Genomic DNA, 27,122 nt, shown 5'->3' with positions numbered 1-27,122 from the left:
CAATAAGAATCTCATATGAGTAACCTGTTAAATTATGATACAATTTATATACAGAAATGTTTAACAACTATTTTCTTTTTGTTTCAAAGTCCATCAAAGAATAAAACACCAACTGTGGTAAAAATGTGAAGAACAGGTTTCTTTGTTTGTTTGTTTTTTAATTTTGCTCAAAGCTACATGAGGGCTATCTGTGCTAGCTGTCCATAATTTAGCAGTGTAAGACAAGAGGGAAGGCAGCTAATCATCACCACCCACAGCCAACTCTTGGGCTACTTTTTTACCAATGAATAGTGGGATTGACTATCACATTATAATGCCCCCACGGCTGAAAGAGCGAGCATGTTTGGTGCGACAGGAGGAAGAACAGGTATGCAACTATAAACTGAAGGGTGACAGAACAAAAACTTATACAACAGTTTCAAACATCCTTTGAAATCAGAGCTAAGTTTCACAGCTGTTTCCATGCTTACAAACAAGACATGCAGGCTTAAACAAATGGCATACACCCAGGAACTATTTTTAACTCTGATTCTAAACCTGTAAAGTATAAATTATGTCTACCTATCTGTACAAGTACGTGTTGAGAAAAAATTATTAACTGAAGGATTCTTCTCACACAAAATAATCAAAGCTCTATACTAGTAGTATTTAATTATTATTGTAATCATTCTGGATAAAGTGGCCCCCAAATTACTTTCTCTTCAAATATTTTTCCAACCTTTAAAACAAGTTATCTTTTCACTGTAAAGGTTTTGTTAATTAAACAAAAATAATCATTTAAATGTATAAAATGCAAGATAAAAAGTAGAAGGTACTGAAAGCAGTATTTGTTTGATAAAAAGTAGAAGGTACTGAAAGCAGTACTTGTTTGACAAAAAGTAGAAGGTACTGAAAGCAGTATTTGTTTGATGGAAAGTAGAAGGTACTGAAAGCAGTATTTGTTTGATAAAAAGTAGAAGGTATTGAAAGCAGTATTTGTTTGATGGAAAGTAGAAGGTACTGAAAGCAGTATTTGTTTAATAAAAAGTAGAAGGTACTGAAAGCAGTATTTGTTTGATGAAAAGGAGAAGGTACTGAAAGCAGTATTTGTTTGATGAAAGCAGTATTTGTTTGATGTAGAAGGTACTAAAAGCAGTATTTGTTTAATAAAAAGTAGAAGGTACTGAAAGCAGTATTTGTTTGATAAAAAGTAGAAGGTACTGAAAGCAGTATTTGTTTGATAAAAAGTAGAAGGTACTGAAAGCAGTATTTGTTTGATAAAAAGTAGAAGGTACTGAAAGCAGTATTTGTTTGATGAAAAGTAGAAGGTACTGAAAGCAGTATTTGTTTAATAAAAAGGAGAAGGTACTGAAAGCAGTATTTGTTTGATGTAGAAGGTACTAAAAGCAGTATTTGTTTAATAAAAAGTAGAAGGTACTGAAAGCAGCATTTGTTTGATGAAAAGTAGAAGGTTACTAGAAAGCAGTATTTGTTTAATAAAAGTAAAAGTATTTGGATGTAGAAGGTACTAAGAAAGCAGTATTTGTTTAATAAAAAGGAGAAGGTACTGAAAGCAGTATTTGTTTGATGAAAAGTAGAAGGTACTGAAAGCAGTATTTGTTTGATGTAGAAGGTACTAAAAGCAGTATTTGTTTAATAAAAAGTAGAAGGTACTGAAAGCAGTATTTGTTTGATAAAAAGTAGAAGGTACTGAAAGCAGTATTTGTTTGATGAAAAGTAGAAGGTACTGAAAGCAGTATTTGTTTGATGTAGAAGGTACTGAAAGCAGTATTTGTTTAATAAAAAATAGAAGGTACTGAAAGCAGTATTTGTTTGATGTAGAAGGTACTGAAAGCAGTATTTGTTTAATAAAAAGTAGAAGGTACTACTGAAAGCAGTATTTGTTTGATAAAAGTAGAAGGCACTGAAAGCAGTATTTGTTTGATAAAAAAAGTAGAAGGCACTGAAAGCAGTATTTGTTTGATAAAAAGTAGAAGGTACTGAAAGCAGTATTTGTTTGATAAAAAGTAGAAGGTACTGAAAGCAGTATTTGTTTGATAAAAAAGTAGAAGGTACTGAAAGCAGTATTTGTTTGATAAAAAGTAGAAGGTACTGAAAGCAGTATTTGTTTCATAAAAGTAGAAGGTACTGAAAGCAGTATTTATTTAATAAAAAGTAGAAGGTACTGAAAGCAGTATTTGTTTGATAAAAAGTAGAAGGCACTGAAAGCAGTATTTGTTTAATAAAAAGTAGAAAGTACTGAAAGCAGTATTTGTTTGATGGAACGTAGAAGGTACTGAAAGCAGTATTTGTTTAATAAAAAGTAGAAGGTACTGAAAGCAGTATTTGTTTGATGGAAAGTAGAAGGTACTGAAAGCAGTATTTGTTTGATAAAAAGTAGAAGGTACTGAAAGCAGTATTTGTTTGATAAAAAGTAGAAGGTACTGAAAGCAGTATTTGTTTACTAAAAAGTAGAAGGTACTGAAAACAGTACTTGTTTACTAAAAAGTAGAAGGTACTGAAAGCAGTATTTGTTTGATAAAGTAGAAGGTACTGAAAGCAGTATTTGTTTGATAAAAAGTATAAGGTACTGAAAGCAGTATTTGTTTAATAAAAAGTAGAAGGTACTGAAAGCAGTATTTGTTTGATAAAAAGTAGAAGGTACTGAGAGCAGTATTTGTTTAATAAAAAGTAGAAGGTACTGAAAGCAGTATTTGTTTAATAAAAAGTAGAAGGTACTGAAAGCAGTATTTGTTTAATAAAAAGTAGAAGGTACTGAAAGCAGTATTTGTTTGATAAAGTAGAAGGTACTGAAAGCAGTATTTGTTTGATAAAAGTAGAAGGTACTGAAAGCAGTATTTGTTTGATAAAGTAGAAGGTACTGAAAGCAGTATTTGTTTACTAAAAAGTAGAAGGTACTGAAAACAGTATTTGTTTGATAAAGTAGAAGGTACTGAAAGCAGTATTTGTTTGATAAAGTAGAAGGTACTGGAAGCAGTATTTGTTTGATAAAAAGTAGAAGGTACTGGAAGCAGTATTTGTTTGATAAAAAGTAGAAGGTACTGGAAGCAGTATTTGTTTGATAAAGTAGAAGGTACTGGAAGCAGTATTTGTTTGATAAAGTAGAAGGTACTGAAAGCAGTATTTGTTCAATAAAAAGTAGAAGGTACTGAAAGCAGTATTTGTTTGATAAAAAGTATAAGGTACTGAAAGCAGTATTTGTTTAATAAAAAGTAGAAGGTACTGAAAGCAGTATTTGTTTGATAAAAAGTAGAAGGTACTGAGAGCAGTATTTGTTTAATAAAAAGTAGAAGGTACTGAAAGCAGTATTTGTTTAATAAAAAGTAGAAGGTACTGAAAGCAGTATTTGTTTAATAAAAAGTAGAAGGTACTGAAAGCAGTATTTGTTTGATAAAGTAGAAGGTACTGAAAGCAGTATTTGTTTGATAAAGTAGAAGGTACTGAAAGCAGTATTTGTTTGATAAAAAGTAGAAGGTACTGAAAGCAGTATTTGTTTAATAAAAAGTAGAAGGTACTGAAAGCAGTATTTGTTTGATAAAGTAGAAGGTACTGAAAGCAGTATTTGTTTGATAAAGTAGAAGGTACTGGAAGCAGTATTTGTTTGATAAAAAGTAGAAGGTACTGGAAGCAGTATTTGTTTGATAAAGTAGAAGGTACTGAAAACAGTAATTGTTTGATAAAGTAGAAGGTACTGAAAGCAGTATTTGTTTGATAAAGTAGAAGGTACTGGAAGCAGTATTTGTTTGATAAAAAGTAGAAGGTACTGGAAGCAGTATTTGTTTGATTAGTTGAGTGGAAATTAGTACAAATAAAATTATTAAAACTTTCTTTGATAAAGAATTACATATGATAAACAAATGAAGTTTAAACATCATTGATAAACAGTCGTATTAAAAATGATATCACAAGTGAAAGTAAGTTCTTGAACTGTAGTTGATTTGTTCACAACTCCTAGATGTATATCTTATGTAAAGAACATGAATGATAAATTTCATAATGGAAAACACAGTTAACCATCAGAACACTGTTAAAAAAACAGTAGCTTACCAATTTGTTAGTGGAAATGTTATAAACATTATAAACACTAATTTCACAATGTTACATGAAGCTGTAAAACTATGTCACTGATCATGGTTTCTGTGAGTAACTAGCTAACCTGGCTGAAGGAAAGTGGATAAAAGGTTAATGGATGTGATGCTTTTAGTTAGTTCTTAAATTCAGAGAATGTTTTCATTTGTGAAGTTTGTCCTTGGACAGATTTGTTCAGAAACAATGAGCTATCACCTAACAACAATCATTAACTCAAACAACAGGAAAAATTTGAAGAACAGGAACATCCAATCCACACAGTTTACTATGTAAAACTGACTGTTGTACAACTCACAATGGATACAGATAAAACTTATATATAAAGAAAGAAACATCAACAGCTACTTGTAGATTTCAGAAAACAAAATTTATTACAGAAAATAAGAATAAGGTTATCAAATTATTATTAGATTAATAATTAGCCACTAAAGTTGGTTCAGGAGATCCTTACACATACCTAATATACCTTGGAAATGGATTATTCAAAAACAGATTCACTGTAATGGAATATAAAACATCTCAACACAGAAAGAAGTTTACTACTGGTAATGTTGAAAAATATTTTAAATGTTTCTTACTGTTGTTGGTGTTATGTCAGTTTGAAAATAATACATCATTACACAGGGTGATGCAAAAGTTACACACTACCAAGTAATTTTAGATCCTACCTATAGTGTTTGTTTCACAAATGTTTATTACAATAAATGCAATAATTGTTAAAACATGTGACATGACATTCATGGTGGATGTTTTGAACTTTATGTATCACCATGTATAATCTACTTAAAATAAGTACAGATATATTAGTTAAAACTTACTTTTATGTATTAAATATAACTAAATCACTCTAACTTTAACATATATACAAATTTCCCTGCTGGCCTATAGGCTTTATGGCATTAACTTCCAACACAATCCAATAGTAAATATTACAAGTAATATTCTGTACGCGAGGTTTCATGCAATTTAACCTTTCTCAATTGAATTACACAATAATTAAAACATTAATCAGTACAACTGTACAAAGGAAATTATACAACTGTACTTCATTTCAATACACTTTCACTATCTAACAACTATTTAAATTTATGTAAGCATTCTCCTACTAGCTAACAAATATATAAACCAATCATGGGCTAATAACACACACTGTGCAAGATACTTCTGTTCAAAACTAATGATTCTAAGTTAATGGTGGTAAATAAAGTTCCAGAAAATTCATTGGGGAATAGGAGCTTCTTCACAATACGAGACAGAGTATAAATACCAACACAGATTGTTAAAAACTGACACTATATGTACACTTGTTCACCTGCCAGGCTGTCAGCAAATGGACGAACAACTGAACTTGTAGCAAAATAAAAGACCAGGCCAAAGGCTATGGAAATTGGCAATGCTGGTAGAGCCTTTTTAAATATAGCCAGCAATAGCAAGGTGAGACACAATCCCTGAAATGAAAAGAAAAAAAACCACTGAATGGAATATTGTTTTGATAGAATAAAAACATTTTTGTACTGTTATTTTTGTCAAATATTAAAAAACTAGTTAACAACTTGGATTGACAAATGTACAATTGAGGTTAACCTGTGTTTTGAAACCTAGAATGACCAATGTCTTAAGGTTCACAAGTGATTCATATGTTTCTGTGATGGATGGATGTCTTCTTACTTTACAATTTAAGTTAAATATAAACAAGTATGAGCCAATCACAATTAGAAAACTATTCTAGCTTCTGACAAGAACAACAATGGAAGTAAGTTATTTCTTGTGGAAGTTTTACTATTTCACTGTTTATATTACAGTGTAAAAAGCAAGTTCTTGTCCAAATTACCTTGTTTTTTCTTAGTAAGAAAAGAACATATATACAGCATACAAGCATCTCTGTAACACAGAGGGTTGCTTGTATGTCAACCAAATATTAGGTTAGTAAAAACCACTATTTTTAAATTTTCATTATTTATAAAGCTATAAAATTCATATACATAACTGAATATACCAGTGAGTGTGATCTTAAAATGCTGACTACATAACACAATAAACTGTTTTATATCATAAAACATGAAAACACAAGTTAATTTAGATAGCACTGACACACATCTTTTCCAACATAATATCACTTCACGTTGCACATTATAACAGAAGACTAACAAAACACATCTACATATACTGAACTAGGTTTCTAATTCATGCATAGTTTGAGTCACACACATTTATAGGTATTTATTTTTTCAGATTAAGACTGAAATTTTGGTAATACTAAATTCTTTAGCATACCAACATCATGTATAGGTATCAAGCTGTTGTAGATGATATAAATTCTTTAGCATACCAACATTATGTATCGGTATCAAGCTGTTGTAGATGATATAAATTCTTTAGCATACCAACATTATGTATAGGTATCAAGCTGTTGTAGATGATATAAATTCTTTAGCATACCAACATTATGTATAGGTATCAAGCTGTTGTAGATAATATAAATTCTTTAGCATACCAACATTATGTATGTATAGGTATCAAGCTGTTGTAGAGATATAAATTCTTTAGCATACCAACATTATGTATAGGTATCAAGCTGTTGTAGATGATATAAATTCTTTAGCATACCAACATTATGTATAGGTATCAAGCTGTTGTAGATGATATAAATTCTTTAGCATACCAACATTATGTATAGGTATCAAGCTGTTGTAGATGATATAAATTCTTTAGCATACCAACATTATGTATAGGTATCAAGCTGTTGTAGATGATATAAATTCTTTAGCATACCAACATTATGTATCGGTATCAAGCTGTTGTAGATGATATAAATTCTTTAGCATACCAACATTATGTATAGGTATCAAGCTGTTGTAGATGATATAAATTCTTTAGCATACCAACATTATGTATAGGTATCAAGCTGTTGTAGATGATATAAATTCTTTAGCATACCAACATTATGTATAGGTATCAAGCTGTTGTAGATGATATAAATTCTTTAGCATACCAACATTATGTATAGGTATCAAGCTGTTGTAGATGATATAAATTCTTTAGCATACCAACATTATGTATAGGTATCAAGCTGTTGCAGATGATATAAATTCTTTAGCATACCAACATTATGTATAGGTATCAAGCTGTTGTAGATGATATAAATTCTTTAGCATACCAACATTATGTATAGGTATCAAGCTGTTGCAGATGATATAAATTCTTTAGCATACCACCATGTATAGGTATAAGCTGTTGTAGATGATATAAATTCTTTAGCATACCAACATTATGTATAGGTATCAAGCTGTTGTAGATGATATAAATTTTAGCATACCAACATTATGTATAGGTATCAAGCTGTTGCAGATGATATAAATTCTTTAGCATACCAACATTATGTATAGGTATCAAGCTGTTGATATAAATTCTTTAGCAGATGATATAAATTCTTTAGCATACCAACATTATGTATAGGTATCAAGCTGTTGCAGATGATATAAATTCTTTAGCATACCAACATTATGTATAGGTATCAAGCTGTTGTAGATGATATAAATTCTTTAGCATACCAACATTATGTATAGGTATCAAGCTGTTGTAGATGATATAAATTCTTTAGCATACCAACATTATGTATAGGTATCAAGCTGTTGTAGATGATATAAATTCTTTAGCATACCAACATTATGTATAGGTATCAAGCTGTTGTAGATGATATAAATTCTTTAGCATACCAACATTATGTATAGGTATCAAGCTGTTGTAGATGATATAAATTCTTTAGCATACCAACATTATGTATAGGTATCAAGCTGTTGTAGATGATATAAATTCTTTAGCATACCAACATTATGTATAGGTATCAAGCTGTTGTAGATGATATAAATTCTTTAGCATACCAACATTATGTATAGGTATCAAGCTGTTGTAGATGATATAAATTCTTTAGCATACCAACATTATGTATAGGTATCAAGCTGTTGTAGATGATATAAATTCTTTAGCATACCAACATTATGTATAGGTATCAAGCTGTTGTAGATGATATAAATTCTTTAGCATACCAACATTATGTATAGGTATCAAGCTGTTGTAGATGATATAAATTCTTTAGCATACCAACATTATGTATAGGTATCAAGCTGTTGTAGATGATATAAATTCTTTAGCATACCAACATTATGTATAGGTATCAAGCTGTTGTAGATGATATAAATTCTTTAGCATACCAACATTATGTATAGGTATCAAGCTGTTGTAGATGATATAAATTCTTTAGCATACCAACATTATGTATAGGTATCAAGCTGTTGTAGATGATATAAATTCTTTAGCATACCAACATTATGTATAGGTATCAAGCTGTTGTAGATGATATAAATTCTTTAGCATACCAACATTATGTATAGGTATCAAGCTGTTGTAGATGATATAAATTCTTTAGCATACCAACATTATGTATAGGTATCAAGCTGTTGTAGATGATATAAATTCTTTAGCATACCTACATTATGTATAGGTATCAAGCTGTTGTAGATGATATAAATTCTTTAGCATACCAACATTATGTATAGGTATCAAGCTGTTGTAGATGATATAAATTCTTTAGCATACCAACATTATGTATAGGTATCAAGCTGTTGCAGATGATATAAATTCTTTAGCATACCAACATTATGTATAGGTATCAAGCTGTTGTAGATGATATAAATTCTTTAGCATACCAACATTATGTATAGGTATCAAGCTGTTGTAGATGATATAAATTCTTTAGCATACCAACATTATGTATAGGTATCAAGCTGTTGTAGATGATATAAATTCTTTAGCATACCAACATTATGTATAGGTATCAAGCTGTTGCAGATGATATAAATTCTTTAGCATACCAACATTATGTATAGGTATCAAGCTGTTGTAGATGATATAAATTCTTTAGCATACCTACATTATGTATAGGTATCAAGCTGTTGTAGATGATATAAATTCTTTAGCATACCAACATTATGTATAGGTATCAAGCTGTTGTAGATGATATAAATTCTTTAGCATACCAACATTATGTATAGGTATCAAGCTGTTGCAGATGATATAAATTCTTTAGCATACCAACATTATGTATAGGTATCAAGCTGTTGTAGATGATATAAATTCTTTAGCATACCAACATTATGTATAGGTATCAAGCTGTTGTAGATGATATAAATTCTTTAGCATACCAACATTATGTATAGGTATCAAGCTGTTGCAGATGATATAAATTCTTTAGCATACCAACATTATGTATAGGTATCAAGCTGTTGTAGATGATATAAATTCTTTAGCATACCAACATTATGTATAGGTATCAAGCTGTTGCAGATGATATAAATTCTTTAGCATACCAACATTATGTATAGGTATCAAGCTGTTGCAGATGATATAAATTCTTTAGCATACCAACATTATGTATAGGTATCAAGCTGTTGCAGATGATATAAATTCTTTAGCATACCAACATTATGTATAGGTATCAAGCTGTTGTAGATGATATAAATTCTTTAGCATACCAACATTATGTATAGGTATCAAGCTGTTGTAGATGATATAAATTCTTTAGCATACCAACATTATGTATAGGTATCAAGCTGTTGCAGATGATATAAATTCTTTAGCATACCAACATTATGTATAGGTATCAAGCTGTTGTAGATGATATAAATTCTTTAGCATACCAACATTATGTATAGGTATCAAGCTGTTGTAGATGATATAAATTCTTTAGCATACCTACATTATGTATAGGTATCAAGCTGTTGTAGATGATATAAATTCTTTAGCATACCAACATTATGTATAGGTATCAAGCTGTTGTAGATGATATAAATTCTTTATGTTGCAGATGATATAAATTCTTTACATACCAACATTATGTATAGGTATCAAGCTGTTGTAGATGATATAAATTCTTTAGCATACCAACATTATGTATAGGTATCAAGCTGTTGTAGATGATATAAATTCTTTAGCATACCAACATTATGTATAGGTATCAAGCTGTTGTAGATGATATAAATTCTTTACATACCAACATTATGTATAGGTATCAAGCTGCTGTAGATGATATAAATTCTTTACATACCAACATTATGTACAGGTATCAAGCTGTTGTAGATGATATAAATTCTTTAGCATACCTACATTATGTACAGGTATCAAGCTGCTGTAGATGATATAAATTCTTTACATACCAACATTATGTATCAGTATCAAGCTGTTGTAGATGATATAAATTCTTTACATACCAACATTATGTATAGGTATCAAGCTGTTGTAGATGATATAAATTCTTTAGCATACCAACATTATGTATAGGTATCAAGCTGTGGTAGATGATATAAATTGTTTAGCATACCAACATTATGTATAGGTATCAAGCTGCTGTAGATGATATAAATTCTTTACATACCAACATTATGTACAGGTATCAAGCTGTTGTAGATGAAATGGATTTTTAAAGGAAAATGTGAAACAAGTACATCTTTTTGTTGTTTAATCAAAATAAGCTCCTTTAGACTCAATACACTTCTGCCCATGACTTGTAAGTTTATATAAATACCATCTTTAAAGAACTGGATACCAGTGATGCAACGAAGACACTTTCAAATGATTTTTGGTTTGTAAACATTTTTTTCCCTTTCAAAAGTGATAATCTGTAGGGGGAAGATTTGGTGAGTATGGTGGATAAGGTAAAGTTTTAGACTGAAGAATGTTTAGTTTTTGAACAGTAAGGTGTGAAACATGAGGTCATGAAACAGTATGGGTCCACTGAGATTGACTGTTTGTGCATAATTTCAGGTTCACAACAGTATTTCTCTACTCTGATTGATTCTTCTGAGTTTTAAAACAGATCACACCTGCTGATGACCAACAACACTGACCACAAGTTTCTTAAGGTAAAGAGCTGGTTTTGGTGCTTTTTCATAGTCAAGCCATTGTCTGGATCATTGTTGAATGTTGTGGAGAATCCATCTTTTATTATTGGTGACAATTCTATAGAGAAATGGGCCATTTCTGTTGGAAGTAAGGAACAAATTTCAACTTGTCTTGTTTGATGGTTTTTCAGTCAATTCATGAGGCACCAATATATTGAGCATTTTCACCTTACCAATTACTTCAAGATGTCAGAAAACTGTTGAATAATGACCAATAAGTTGGTCAGCAAGTTCTTTCATGGTTTGGTGAGTATCTGATTCAACCAAAGCCTTCAATTCTTCCTCATTAATGGCTGTCTGAAAGCAGTCCTATAGCTCATTTTCAAGGACTGTGTCACCACAGTAAAATCTTCTAAACCAATATTGTGCTGGGCACTCATTAGCTGTGCCATCATCAAATGTATGACTGATATTATGAGCTGTTGTTACCAGATTGTGACCAAGCTTGAACTCGTACAAAACATTACACAAGTATTAATTTTATCCACGGTGAAAAAATGAACATAAAGAAGATTTAGTTTTTAAAATTATAAAAATAAAGTAAGCTTGAAGTGAACCAGACAGTACACTACATTATTAAAGCAAGTTTGAAGTGAACCAGACAGTACACTACATTATTAAAGCAAGTTTGAAGTGAACCAGACAGTACACTACATTATTAAAGCAAACTTGAAGTGAACTAGACAGTACACTACATTATTAAAGCAAACTTGAAGTGAACCAGACAGTACACTACATTATTAAAGCAAGCTGGAAGTGAACCAGACAGTACAATACATTATTAAAGCAAACTTGAAGTGAACCAAACAGTACACTACATTATTAAAGCAAACTTGAAGTGAACCAGACAGTATACTACATTACTTAAGTAAGCCTGAAGTGAACCAGACAATATACTATATTATTAAAGTAAGCTTGAAGTGAACCAGACAGTATACTACATTATTTAAGTAAGCTTGAAGTGAACCAGAGAGTATACTACATTATTAAAGTAAGCTTGAAGTGAACCAGACAGTATACTACATTATTAAAGTAAGCTTAAAGTGAACCAGACAGTATACTACATTATTAAAGTAAGCTTAAAGTGAACCAGACAGTATACTACATTATTAAAGTAAGCTTGAAGTGAACCAGACAGTATACTACATTATTAAAGTAAGCTTGAAGTGAACCAGACAGTATACTACATTATTAAAGTAAGCTTAAAGTGAACCTGACAGTATACTACATTATTAAAGTAAGCTTAAAGTGAACCAGACAGTATACTGCATTATTAAAGTAAGCTTAAAGTGAACCAGACAGTATACTGCATTATTAAAGTAAGCTTAAAGTGAACCAGACAGTATACTACATTATTAAAGTAAGCTTAAAGTGAACCAGACAGTATACTACATTATTAAAGTAAGTTTGAAGTGAACCAGACAGTATACTACATTATTAAAGTAAGCTTAAAGTGAACCTGACAGTATACTACATTATTAAAGTAAGCTTAAAGTGAACCAGACAGTATACTACATTATTAAAGTAAGCTTAAAGTGAACCAGACAGTATACTACATTATTAAAGTAAGCTTGAAGTGAACCAGACAGTATACTGCATTATTAAAGTAAGCTTAAAGTGAACCAGACAGTATACTACATTATTAAAGTAAGTTTGAAGTGAACCAGACAGTATACTACATTATTAAAGTAAGCTTGAAGTGAACCAGACAGTATACTACATTATTAAAGTAAGCTTAAAGTGAAACAGACAGTATACTACATTATTAAAGTAAGTTTGAAGTGAACCAGACAGTATACTACATTATTAAAGTAAGCTTGAAGTGAACCAGACAGTATACTACATTATTAAAGTAAGCTTGAAGTGAACCAGACAGTATACTACATTATTAAAGTAAGCTTAAAGTGAACCAGACAGTATACTACATTATTAAAGTAAGCTTTGAAGTGAACCAGACAGTATACTACATTATTAAAGTAAGCTTAAAGTGAACCAGACAGTATACTACATTATTAAAGTAAGCTTAAAGTGAAACAGACAGTATACTACATTATTAAAGTAAGTTTGAAGTGAACCAGACAGTATACTACATTATTAAAGTAAGCTTGAAGTGAACCAGACAGTATACTACATTATTAAAGTAAGCTTGAAGTGAACCAGACAGTATACTACATTATTAAAGTAAGCTTAAAGTGAACCAGACAGTATACTACATTATTAAAGTAAGCTTGAAGTGAACCAGACAGTATACTACATTATTAAAGTAAGCTTAAAGTGAACCAGACAGTATACTACATTATTAAAGTAAGCTTAAAGTGAACCAGACAGTATACTACATTATTAAAGTAAGCTTGAAGTGAACCAGACAGTATACTGCATTATTGCAACAAATTTATGGTAATGTTTCTCTTTCAGCCACTAAAAATTGAGTTTAAAATTTGACATTTCGTATGCAACAGCCTGATATATTGTTGTACTCTGCACAATGAGTACCTGGTTGACTACTGATATTATATTATTTTGATGGTACCCACAGAGCAGATACCCCTAGTATGGTTGAAGTTATAATAAAACAAACTGAAGCACTAAGCTGTAAGTGACTACCACGAATAGAAGTGAAACATAAGACATGAACAAAAATACTTGTGAGGGAAAAACAAGCTAAATAAGGATTGTTTGTAATGAGAACTGAGTGAGAACAGGTTAGATTTGAAGTTCACAAAACATGAAAACATATACTTTTACTTCCACTTATAATGCATTACTGATCTAATACCATTCATAAAGCAGCTGACATACTAAGTCATGTAACCAGCAACTTCCTTCAGATAGGAAATCATTGGTACCATTATACTGTTACTTTGTGGCTACACTAACAAGTCCATTATAGAATAATTGCACCAAGTCTATAGAAGCAAAAATTCAGGACTATGTAGCAATGGCAAAAAAAATTAATGAGTGAAACTCAAAGAATAAAGTTGTCACTTGTAACAAACTCAAGGTTATAATATTTATAAAATTAAAATAAATTTTATATCATGCCAGTAACACACACAAAACAACTGAAAATTATATCAACTGTATACAAGTAACTTTCTCATACTTCTGAGGTGATATTCTTGAAAACCTCTCAAATATGCTAAGAATTAAAGGACGTGAAAGCTACCATTACAGAGTAAGTAAAATTTTCTGAAAGATGGTCATGATTAAAGTATTAGGTTTCTTGTGTGATGAAGATACCATGTTTCCTAATTATGCCAACTTGTGTATGCAGAATTTTATTTTTGTAGTTAACAGAATTTCAGTATAGATAGGTAATGTACTGCATTCTGATAATCCTTTTGCAACAGGTCACAGGTCAAAAGCCATGTCACCGCAGAAATGGTCCCTCATGTACACTTACTTCAATAACCAATCAATAGCTCAGAATGTACCCATAGTGGTTTTGTCAGCCATTTTAATCTGTGAATTACCTACCATGTTCTTTAGAACCAAGATTTCATGAAGGATATTTCAAGAAAATTAATTTTAATAACTTATTTCTAAATAGTAGTGATCTATATACATACATATATATATATATATATAGGATAATGTGATTGTATGTAACAAAATACCAGTTACTAAAACACAGACAGACAGGGTTACTTTGTAAAAACTAAAGGTTAGTTTTATAATATTGGATATGGCAAATTGAATGCATGTGCACTGCTTCAATGCTAATTATGTGATGTTAGCCAGGTATAAGTGAAAGGTCAAAATAATAAAAATATATTTAAATACATAATTCTATGAAACTTATGCTATTTAAACTAAATATTTGTATTGTCTTGTTATAATTTATAGTTATTTAAGCATGAACAAAGTAAGGTTTGTTACCTACTTTTTTAAGGTGGTTACGAGGTCAGTCAAATTGACAGACCCCACATAGTTAGGGTACAGAAAATAACAGATAAAATATAGTCTTACTGAAAACAAATGTCTGAACTGCATTTAGGAGGTTTTAGAGATTATGCAAATAACCTTTGCAATTTTGGAGCCAAGGAATAGTTTTTGTTGTTGTTTTTTTTATCATAACATGAAATCACTTCACACTTGGACTAGTAACAAATCAAAACTGATCTCTTCACAAACAAATCCTTAGTAAAAATACTTCATTAAAAACCCTAATTTTTTGTGTACAAAAACTTGTAGTCTTTACTAAAAGTCTACCAAATGTTGTGAAGATACACATACTGCATAAAACGTTATGGTATAAATACTGAATGTGCATATGTGTATACAAACTCGTGTGTATAATATCAAACTCATTGTAAAATGTTAAAAATTTAAAGAATATATTATGTGATCTGCCACAGTTCTACACACGTACATATAACTTATAGTTAGGAACAACATGTGTTTCCAAAGTTTGTGTAGTGTGGAGAATCCTGACTCTGAGAATATGGATACAAGTCAACATTACTCTGTGTATACTGCAGGCAGATTCATCAGTAAATGCAGTAAGGTAAGGACAAGAACATTCACATCATGCATACATCTGTCTATGTTAATGTGAACACCAGGATTTCTTCTCAAGAAGACTGTTTTAACAATTAAAAGTTACAGCAATCAAACTCTCATCATAACAGAATGTTATCTTGCTCTTTTTTACCTGGAAAAATTAGAAGTCAAATTGTTTCCAGAACCAACATGAACTTAATAATGTATTTTTTATTATTAACTTACTTTCAATATCAAAACACTTTATTGTGATGTGTTGATAAATAAAAAGTTCTTACTATTAAAATGGCTACAAAGCAGGCTATGGTTGTGTTCCAGTCTCCGTAAGACGAGGCTTTCCCAACCAAGACACTGTAGAAAATGAAATCTCCAAGTCCTAATTTTACACCCCCTGTAGAATGAAAGAAATCATTAATTTTTATTATAAAAGTTAAAAAACAAAATGCAAGTCCTAGTTGTACCTTTGCCAGGTACACAGGGATGATGGTTTTGAATTTTAATTTAAAGTGACAGATCAGAATGGTCATCTATTCTACTCCAACAGGATACCAGTTCATTACTGGGTAATTTCCAGCTAACAGCTTAGTAAGCTTGAATGAGTGAGGTTAAGTATCTTGCTTAAAAACAAAGCAATGTCACGTGGTCCAGCCCCAACCTCACAACCATCCATCTCCGAGTCCAAAGCCACTAAGTCATACTGCCCTGTAATGCCACTATATTTTTCATTTTTCACAAAATTTACTGTTCTCACAGCACATGATTTTTAACTTTATCAAAGAGAAACTAGGATTACTGTATTACTGAATGACATAAAGTCTTTTGGACATTTTGAAATGCCACACCTATAAAACAGTATAGTGTTTGAAGATATGAAACTGAGAAACTTAAGTTATCAGCACAAGATAACATGATCTAATAAAAAACAACAATATATATTACCACCAGGGGATGAAGCAGCAACCATAACTGAGATAACATGATCTAACAAAAACAGCTATATTACCATCAGGGGATGAAGCAGCAACCATTACTTGACAAGTAAAAAGAAAGGTTGACACTAACTAAAACTGTCACTATAACTATGAGGAAGAAGACGTCAATTTGACGAGACTGCTGTCTGTGAGGACACCTGAAGGATCATGTTTACTGGGATGACATGTAGAAGGACAAAACATGATTCAAGTTCAATTAAATTCTTATCACATGTTGAGATTGTTTATCTCAACATTATTCCTTGACTGGATCCTGTAATTGGGAATAATGTAGAGCATGATGATCATATAATATAGAAATAAACCCCCAGATCCTTCTGCCTGAGCAAGACTTTTGAAAAAGTTAAGCCCTTTATTCGCAATTAAATGCTGTGAATGCCACTGCAAGTCACCTGATAGTGGGATCTAGGGGAATACACCCACAGAAACCTTTCAATGTAATCTGATGCAATTCCTGGATAAAACCAATCCAGTAACCACAGTGTATTGACACAAACAGGATAAATTAATTCGACGTCCTGTCCGTTAAAGTGGGTTTTCTAGGGGTACTCCCATTTCATCCCACAGCAAATTCTGAGGCGTTATGATTTAGAGATCCCAGTCACTCTGGCCCTGGGGTGTTTGAGTGATTTTCTGTTGACTTGCTTGTTTCCGTTCTTCAGGCACCAGCCTGGACTACCTTCTCTCTGCTGCCTCAAACCTGCCGAGGTCTTTTGTTCACTCTTCTCTGACACTACTCTTACTACTTTAATACCAATCAAGGTAAAAATTAGCCTGACAAAAATTTAATCTAAACTTCCAACGTTTATATCAAAATTCTATTGCAAGCAGGGTGAAGGGGAAAATTAATATACCTGAACACCCCAGTTAACCTTCCAGTAAAACTAAACACCTGCCATGGAATTTTTTTTTTGTAATGTGTGCAAGCACAATAATAGTCCCAGAAGCACAAGTCTCACACCCAATGCTTGAGTACTGGTATCTCTGCAACACTTCAAAGTGAAGAATGGGTTTTCTTGGTCACTTTCTATACGAGAAAACTACATAAAACCCACTGCTGATTATTCTAAAGAAGTTTTTAATAACAATCTGTTTAAGTTCAAACCTCATTTTTCCTCTCAGTCAGTAAACAACTCATTTTATCGCTACTCTCTGAAGTTATTCTCACTGAGATATCTAATACATCAGTATTATATAATAAATAAATTTTAAAAAAATTCCAGAGAAACTTTATTGAAACAAACAACAACGAAAACAATCTTTCAAATGGGAATAGTTTGCATTACATTTATTTCCTGTTTAATAAAATTCAGTGAAACTTGACACAGACTGATGTTTATTGTAACTAAAACCTCTAAGTTAAATAACCTGGAGTAAAGAGATGGATAATTAAAATATTATTAATTTTAATACAGTTTCATTCATTAGGATTTGTACAAACATCAAACTAGCTTACGTTCTTCTTCATCTTGCTGTGTGTTCCTATCGGTAATGTTGGTTATAATAATATTATCTGTACTAGAATCTTGCCGACTATACTGTCGGGCTGTGTTCGATTCCGTGGATGGCCAGCTCTGCTGGTCTGGATCAGCCTGCCCGGTAGGTATTACTCCATTTTCAGCACGAGGGTCCTCTCCTTCTGTAAAATACTCCTTCAGATATAAAAATACTATTTTATCAATACTTTATTATGTCAAACAACAGAATGTTTTCTAGGAGAAATTTAAAGAAAACAAGCCTGTTTTCAGAAAAGGATAATTTTCCCACACATTTCGAACTTCATTAACAAAGAATATTATACAGATATGTCATGACTACAACAGTTGGTACATTACGTTCCAAGATTTTCACAAACCAATCTTTTGGAAAAAACAGGTGTCAGACACCTATGTACAGTGGAGCGCCATTAAGCCGCGGACCAGTAAACCGCGAAATCGCTTAAGCCGCTGTAGCAAGTCTTGTGAGCGAGGATTATCGCGGCTCACCGCTAATTTAAGAACGTGTAAAAACGCAGCTTACAAATTTAATCCTGGCTTTATAACTTGAAGGGGATATTTAAAAAGAATTTGCTTTAATTTGGGAAATAAATAAAATATATTACAATAGATATCGACCGTTAATCTATCTTATCTGTTCTCTATGTCAGCTTTATGGAGGCCGCCTTTGTTACCGAATCACACCTCTCCATACATTAAAGTTAATCCGCGGTAAATCCGTGAAAAAAGTGATCAATAATTAAAGTATTATTTTTAACTCGATAATCCGATATAATGATCACGCAATGGCCCGGATGAGGCTCCTCGGCAGAGCTGTTGGCGACTTCGGCTTTTCAGTCACAAAGGTTTAAGCGGCGGACCACTTAAGCCGCGGTTAAGCAGGTTGACCCCCCAAATACTGTGGCTTAACGGAGCTCCACTGTATATCAATCACAAAAAATGAATACAAAATGAAATCATTTCATTGTTCTGTGTTTTAGCTGAAACTTTTATCTTGAGAATCATCACATTATAACTTCCCCATGTCTGAAAGGGGGAGCATATTTGGTGGGACAAGAATTCAAGTTCATGACCTTTCGGTTGTGGGTCAAGTGCCCAAACCAACTGGCCATGTTAGGCTTTCCACAAAAGATTCAACAACACTATTGATATTAATTATGGGTTGAGAAACTTACATAAAATTAAAACGTTTTTAAAACTTTCAAGTCTTCTCTTTAACATTTCTGTTGTTTAGGGTAATAATAAGAGCAATCAGAGAGACTGCATACTCTAACATTTCTTTTGTTTAGGGTAATAATAAGAGCAGTCAGAGAGACTGCATACTCTTGACCCTCCCCTCCTTTTTAAGACTGCATGACATCAAATTTCATCTTCATAAATGCAGAAAATCCTTTTCACTTCTAGAATGATCAATGATTAAGATTATTGTTGGTAGCATGACGAAGAATCTTCACCTTAATGTGCCAATGAAATCTGATATAATCTTTACAGAGTAGTTAAACCAAAACTGTAAAAATCTTCATCTTACAGAATGGCAGGTTCCTCTAAACACAATTTTTCAACAGATTTGCTCAATGTGACCAACCACATGACCTGTTTGTACTCATACGAGGTCTGTATATGTTTTATACCAACATTTGGTATAGGACGTATACCTTCACAAAATTTGGTAGTCTTTCAGTAAACATTATAAGTCTTCCACACATAAAATATTATATTTTTAAGTGATTCATTTTTTAACAAACTAAAAAACAATATTTGTCCTTGAATGTATTAAGTAATTTTTGTTTTGAATAGTAGTGTGCAAAGTGATTTTTAATGTTAAAAACATTTTTACTCATCTCAAAAATCCCTACTTTTTAAAAAGTTAAATGTAATTCACCCTTACTTCCTTTCTAGAACGTCATCAAATTATAACATGAAGACATGTTTGATTATCCTTTGTAGCTTTAAACTCATAACAGTGAATATCTATTAATAATGAAATTCTATTATTTTATTGTCTTCTGAACAAAGCTTAACATGCACCTCACATTACACCATCAAATTACAGAGCCTACAAGCTACTAATCTAATTTTCACTAACCTAATGAGACCCATATTTTTACATTTTACTTTTAAAATAACAAATAAAGATTAAACATGAAAAACAAGAAATAAAACACCCAAACTTCTTCCTTACTTTCAATCATTGGCAACACATAAGCCTATTTTGTTTTTTTATGTTAATGGTAGTAATGCACCAAATAACACAGACTGATAACATGCAAAAAACATATAATTTTTATCTTATAATCAGAATTTCTGAATTTTTAATTATACTATAAAATTCATTATAAATTAATTCAAGCTAGCCATTATTGATTCCTGGGGGGAACCAAAGTTGTATTATAACTGAAACTAATGCTTATCTATTCAAAACATAATGTAATACAATACAACATTTGACAGATGAAAACCTTGAAGACTTTCTGGTGATTATAGGTATTATCTAATTAAATATGAGAGAACTTTTAACAAATTCTGAAAGAAAGGATGTGAGGAGGGATCCGATTTGTTTATTTGATAACTCTGTAACCAAACAAAATTAAAGGCTATAAAAATGATGGTTTGTCTGAGCAATGATGACTTTATAGAGGGTAATTTTAATTTTCTAGTTTCTTTGGATAAAATAGAGATGAAAGGAGTCACACTGGAGAAGGATAAAGTGTTTTCTAAAATATTCCAATTAAGAACTTATTTATATACTATCAAAATATGGATTATTAGCTAAGATTTTATGCTATACTAGTTGGTATAACTTAAATAAAAAGTTATTTAATAACATTTTGAATGCAGGATACTAAAAGTTTGTCATACACAGTAAAGGATATCCATGGCGATTGGGTTAAGGTATTTTCTTTAGTCACATTATTGGGAATAGTTTGTATGCTGATGATTAACAGACAGAGCCAGTGATATGGTAGATAAAACAAAACATAAACAATATACATTTAGGGTGGGTTGTGGAAGGTTTTGTTTACACACACTTATACTGATATTGTTTAGTCTACATTAAATCTACGAGAGTAGTTGAAGATGAGGCCTTATGCATCACTTGGTACGAAGAAGATAAACTGTATGGCTCCCAGCACCATTTTGAAATTCCTTTCTGCCTGTGTTAAATTCAAAATTTAATTAAAGTACTTTATTTTCAATATATACTAATTAAATTAATGCTATAAAGTATGTTATAATTTGAATATTTATTTGAATATTACTTCCTTAGATTTCATGTCCTGTGACCTCAGCACTATTGTAAATCCTAACCTCACCAGAGGTTCAACAAGCCACATGAGCTAGAAGTGTAGGTGTTTGACCAAACAGCTATAAATGTCAAGTCAAATACATCTGATTATAGCATCTAAAGGGGTAAAAAACAAGTTTCAAAGGACTTTTACAAAGAGCTGAAAAATATTCACATATTCCTGTTTCTTGATTTTAAACATTTCATTACAGTGAATGTTGATGATTAATAGACAGAGCCAGTGACATAGCAGAGAAAATGGAAAATATAACAAACATTTATGTCTGAAAACCTTTGATATCCAATTAGAAGGTTCTAGACATTACTAATTATAAAAGGCTTATTTTCTTTGTCTCTGTGTCAAGAATGTTTTTGTATTTCTTTTCTGGTAATGCTTAACAATATATATATCATTGCTTAGCAACAAAATTAATCACCTGATCCTTCTTACACTAACTATGGTGTTTATGTTGAACTCTGTATATTATGTTGATTTGTGAGAAAGGTTTGTTTTTCATTCTTTAATTTTTTATAACTTCAGTGATATAACAGTAAAATAGTTTTATTCATAAGTTTTATGCCATTGATTTGCAGCCAAAAGCAAAATAAAAGGTAAAAAGTAGTGTTTAAGCTAGGCCTTATGTTACATTTATATATTAGGACTAATGCTTAAATTAGACTACAAATACGCCCAGTATTACTGACGTTATAGAGCTAGCATTTAAAACATTTTAATAAATGTTTATTACTATCAAATATCTTTTATTCATTGTACAAGGAGCTGAAAAGTCATGTCAAAATGTCTACACCACGTTTTCTACTTCATGACTTAAAAAACCACGAAAAGGCCCATGAGCGATATTTATGTTTTTTTCAGAGTTCACACTCACTTTTGTTTATGATAACATTTCATTTGTTTGTGTAGGTGTCACTAAAGATGTGGTGATTAAAGAATTACTTTGAGACTGATGAAATAAGTGAAAAGTAGGAAGTATAGACAACTTCCTTTTAATCAAGTTCTATAATGTTCACTATTTTGTCACAAAGGCTTCCAAGTATTTTCAAACTTTTAATCAAGTTCTTGTCAAATTTTGCCAGCTATTTTTATTTTTGTGATATGATGATAGGGACATTACTTCCTTTCTGATATAGAAGCCGGGACTAATAGGGTTAAGCAAGTATTTAATCCTTTCATGATGGGTCAGGGTTTAAAGGCCACAATGTTGTGTTTGTTTACCTAAGTTCAAATTTTACAAATTTGTGTCAATAACTGATAACAAATTGTAGATTAGAATTCATACTTTAATATCATATATAAGTTAATTTATTACTTTAAAAGCACACATTAAAAGAACACACCTAAATACAGGTTTTAGTTAGTTGTTTGGTATACTAAATGCAGCACTGTTTCAAATTAGATGTTTGTGACATCAAAACACTGGGTTAAAAGTTTTGTACACATTAAGAACTCAAATTACTAATTAAAATATCTCATCTGTTTTTATTTGTTTGAAAAATGGTCTATGTGCTGAATCAAACACAGTGGTCCAACACACCTCTTTCCATTTTCACAAACAGTCCTTACATACACTTACTTCAACGTATGACATGTGATAACCACTCTACAGATCAGAATGGCCCCTAATGGTTTTCTCAGCTACTTTAAACTGTGAAAAGACTACCATGTTCTTTAGAACCAAGATTTCATGGAGGTAGTTTGTGTCTTTAGTCTGCTCGAAGTTTCATACTCTTTTAGACGTAAATACATCTTACTTACTGAACTTAATAAATTATAGTGTAATTCTATGGTATCAGTAGTTATTTATGATTTTTTCGTTGTTCAACTGTATATATAAAACCTAAAAAAAAAGTTTAATGTCCTACATGTGCAAACTTTTAAAAGGCTCAGCAACCTATGTTGAGCAACGACCAAGTTTAAAGGTCGTAGCAAGAAGAGGTATTTGTTTGCCTTACTTCCTTACTAACTGTTCTACATTTCAAGAAAACTAAGTTATATAACTTATTTTTAAATAGTAATAATCTATATAAATACATAATTGTAATGACCGTATGTTACAAAATATTAGTCTGCTAAAACACAGCTTAGACAGGATCACCTTGCAAAGACTAAAGGTCAATTTTATATTATTGGATACAGTGATGTAAGTGCATGTGCACCTTTGTACATGCTAGCTAGACACAACTAGATATATAACATTATGAGACTTAAGGTACTCAGACTAAACATTTGTATTTTCATGTTATAATATGTAGTTATTCTAGCATGGAAAAACAACATAATTTATTTCCGAATTTTTTATGATGGTTACAAGGTTGGTCAACTAACAGACCCACCTTAGTTATGGTATAGAAAAAAGTATAATATTAAATTTTACTGGAAACAAACATTTGAAATGTATTTAGGAAGGTTTTAGAGATTATATAAACAACCTATGAGATTTTGGGGCTGAAGAATTGTTTTTTTAATCATAACATGAAATCATTTCACAATTGAACGAGTAACCAATAAACAGATCTTTAGTAACAATTTTTCATTAAAACATCTTTACGAAGAGTCTATCAAATTTTGTGAAGATACACATGCTGTATCAAAAGTAACAGTGCAAATACTTAATGTGTGCAAATGTGTAGACAAACTTGTGTATATTATTCTGAGCCTATTGTGAAAGGGTTCACTTGTAATAATTTTGACTTCAAAAAGTCAACTGTTATCTTTGATAGCTCTATATAATTCCAAACAAATTCTGACTTCTTTCTGGATTTTTAATAAAATATTTTGTGTACATATAACTCACCCAATTCTCCTTTATCGTGTGTTTGTCGAACACTGGTTCTAGAAGGATCATTATCAGCCATTGTAACATACCAGGCCATTGCAGCTAAAGGAGAAGGAGAAATACAGGGGTGATTTATTTCATTTAATGAAATTTATTTCACAATAAAGGTTCTGTAAATTAATATTTATTATAATGAACAAATCGTACACATACCAGCCACAGAAACATTTATGAAAACCAATATTATCATCCAAAAAACAATCACAAGTTACCTCACAATTATTTAAAGAATTTATTTAAATTATTCACTGGTTCAAGAACAAAATATTTGAACTATTTAACACCAAGGAAACATACAGGAATAGATAAGAGCTGGAAAAATGGGTTCATTTCTCTCTTGAGCTGTCTCCACTAATATTCTCAAGGGACCTTGTGGACACAATACAGCAATCAGATCTGGAAAAGCAAATATTCAATCATTTAATCATTAACCTATACTTTAAAAAAAAAAAAACTCACCATATTCACCATACATTACAGTCTACAAGCATATGAAAAATTTTATACAAAGGAAAAATTAAAATATGTCATCCTTACATAAAAAGTAATTTATCAGAATAAGAAACACAAGGTATAAGATATCCACCTATACATTTGGGTGGTTTAGAACATGTGATTAAATAATTATACCATAAAAAATTATGATTTATTAATTATTCATTATTTGAATTATATTCACAATACATAATAAAAAGAAAGTTAATGAAAAAGATTGAAATTTTAAAATTAAGTATTTATACATACATATATGTAAGCCTACAAATCCTTTTAGGGCTTTATCTGATGAATTTACTATCACAACCTAGCAATAATTCCTAACTGAAGAAGCTTATTACAACACATAATTGGACAATTCCTGAGAAAACTTAAATGCTACATTGTGTAACATCACTAACATAATGGATGTAGCAATTAAAAATGATGGGACCAAGAGTAACATTTGCTGAAGTACCAATCTCAGAAATCAGCTGAATGGACATGTCATGGTCCTTTATATGTGTACATAATATAATGTACAATAAAATATTATTTGTTTAGCCATTCTCTATATTTAACTCAAAAATTTTAATAAAGGTTCAATAACTTTGTCCTTACACAGAAACATTATTTTGTGACATAATACTAGGTATTATAATTGTCTGTAATTAAATCTTACTGCCACACACACATACATAAACAAACATCAGACAATAATTCTAAATCAATACACCTGAAAAACTGACAGACATCAGATTAAAAAGTTACTTCATTATGAGAACAAGTCATTTGGAGTCAGTCTGACCATTTCTTTCTACTAAAACTCTTATGACCTTGTTGTACAGGGAATGAAGTACATATACTGTTTTGTAAGTTTTAACAGGTAGTTAGTCAACAACCTCTTGTTGTTGTTGAACTGTTTCATAAAAACAACATAATGTGTGGAAACTGTTTTTTACAGCAAAGCTATTACACAGTTCAAATATAGGTTCACTAACATTTATCTTTTGATAATAACAAAATCATATATACACAAACATCGGAAGTTAACCTGAGTAAGCGTACATGTAAGTACAACATACCCCAGACAGAAATGACTCCAAGAACCACCCATGTTGTCCAATCTGGCAAATACTTGATAAATACCAAAGCCATTAAAGCTGATATCAAGATGAGATATGCTTGCTGGAGCAACAAGGGCCCTTTCCAGTGTATACATATCATTCCCACAACTCCAAAGTTCCACATAATGACAGCCACAGTGATATAATCCATTGGAATGTTATATGCTCTTAAGACTTCACTGTGAATAAAAAAAGAAGTTAATTATTTATATGTAGCAGTTTCTGACATTTAAATATTACTAAACAATGTCATATTATTTGTTTTAATAAATTTAAGAACATCCACAGATGGATAATTATATCAAATATACTTTCTTATATTCAAGAACACAACTACTGCACAGAATAATAATCCACTACAGAGTAAACATTCTAATCACTTTATTGTCTCAGGTCTATTCCCAGGTGAACTCTCTTCCTTTAATTATACAAGTATCTCTATATTCCTCTGTACATATATGTAGTCTAGAAGGAAAGTTTTTTTTAGCCTAGAAAGTTGAAACATAAACAACACACAGTGTTGAATATACATACATTTGTCCTGAGGGTGAACACTTTAACGAGTTAAAAGGTTACATTAATGTCCAATTAGAATAAGTGTTGGTCAGTTTAACTACAGGAAAGAATATGAACCATCTAGTTAAGTATTTAAATTAAAGCTAAATTAACAGAACCAGTCATGTGATTCCATAGCTACAGGTGAAGTGATTATGAATATCTTGAGTCCATGAAGAAATACTGATGCATTTATCATCAAAGATGATTCTACGTTAAAGAACTCTCCTAATGCAAGAACCATTTTGGATAAATGTATGGAAGAAAACTGTCATACACCAAATTAAAAATTACTGGTACAAAACAGATCAATTCAAACAAAACATCTTCAAAAAAGACACCTGTCACTAACATTATTATAGAGCTGACAGAAAACAAATTGTATTAAATAGGTGTATGAAAGAGTAAGGTTAGTTATTTACAGGCTAAACTGAGAGTAACGTGACACCAGCAGAAACGTGATCTTCTAATTAGCTACCTACACATATGTAAAAAAGATAGAATAGAATTAAAAACAGGAATATATTTATACAAACATAATCCAAATGAAGGACACACCTGCTAACCAAACACACCAGCAAGTAATAACATAAGATAAAATGGACCACAAAGCTAATGATTTGAAATCTTTTAACAAATGCACTAGCAAATAACAGCATAAGATAAAATGAACTACATAAACTTTAAGATTTTCCTGAACTGGAAATGTATTTCCAATAAACTCACCTCCACTGTCACAATAGATATTTACAGATCTACAGTGTCTCCACACTTTGTCCATCTACA

At 31.1% G+C, this 27,122-nt stretch overlaps 1 protein-coding gene and 2 long non-coding RNA genes across 5 annotated transcripts in view; 2 read left to right on the top strand and 1 right to left on the bottom strand.

The window, feature by feature from the left end:
• Nucleotides 1-1,517: 1,517 nt before the first annotated feature.
• LOC143251861 (uncharacterized) lies at nt 1,518-2,388 on the top strand. 2 transcript variants are annotated; one of them, XR_013028673.1, is made up of 4 exons: nt 1,518-1,649; nt 1,687-1,723; nt 1,825-1,861; nt 2,273-2,388. It is a non-coding gene; the product is annotated as an uncharacterized LOC143251861 (long non-coding RNA). The 2 variants fall into 2 exon arrangements; XR_013028672.1 differs by having other exon boundaries at nt 1,687-1,861.
• Nucleotides 2,389-2,680: 292 nt separating this feature from the next.
• Nucleotides 2,681-3,855, top strand: LOC143251860 (uncharacterized). Its single transcript, XR_013028671.1, has 5 exons — nt 2,681-2,786; nt 2,823-2,964; nt 3,039-3,182; nt 3,547-3,618; nt 3,724-3,855. It is a non-coding gene; the product is annotated as an uncharacterized LOC143251860 (long non-coding RNA).
• Nucleotides 3,856-4,434: 579 nt separating this feature from the next.
• The window catches only part of LOC143251859 (presenilin-1-like), a 42,816-nt gene continuing 20,128 nt past the window's right edge, over nt 4,435-27,122 (bottom strand). The window contains exons 5-10 of one of the 2 annotated variants that reach the window (XM_076503157.1): nt 25,740-25,960; nt 24,478-24,576; nt 24,139-24,222; nt 17,997-18,176; nt 15,827-15,939; nt 4,435-5,537 (exon numbers count right to left, since the gene is read on the bottom strand). In XM_076503157.1, the coding sequence (XP_076359272.1) occupies nt 5,382-5,537; nt 15,827-15,939; nt 17,997-18,176; nt 24,139-24,222; nt 24,478-24,576; nt 25,740-25,960 (853 nt within the window). In that variant the 3' untranslated portion in view covers nt 4,435-5,381. Of the gene's footprint in view, nt 5,538-15,826; nt 15,940-17,996; nt 18,180-24,138; nt 24,223-24,477; nt 24,577-25,739; nt 25,961-27,122 lie in introns of both variants that reach the window. The other variant, XM_076503156.1, reaches the window with a different exon arrangement.

Source organism: Tachypleus tridentatus, chromosome 6 (genome assembly GCF_004210375.1).
Source record: "Tachypleus tridentatus isolate NWPU-2018 chromosome 6, ASM421037v1, whole genome shotgun sequence".
Lineage (NCBI taxonomy): Eukaryota > Metazoa > Arthropoda > Merostomata > Xiphosura > Limulidae > Tachypleus > Tachypleus tridentatus.
This window is presented reverse-complemented; position numbering and strand designations above follow the sequence as displayed.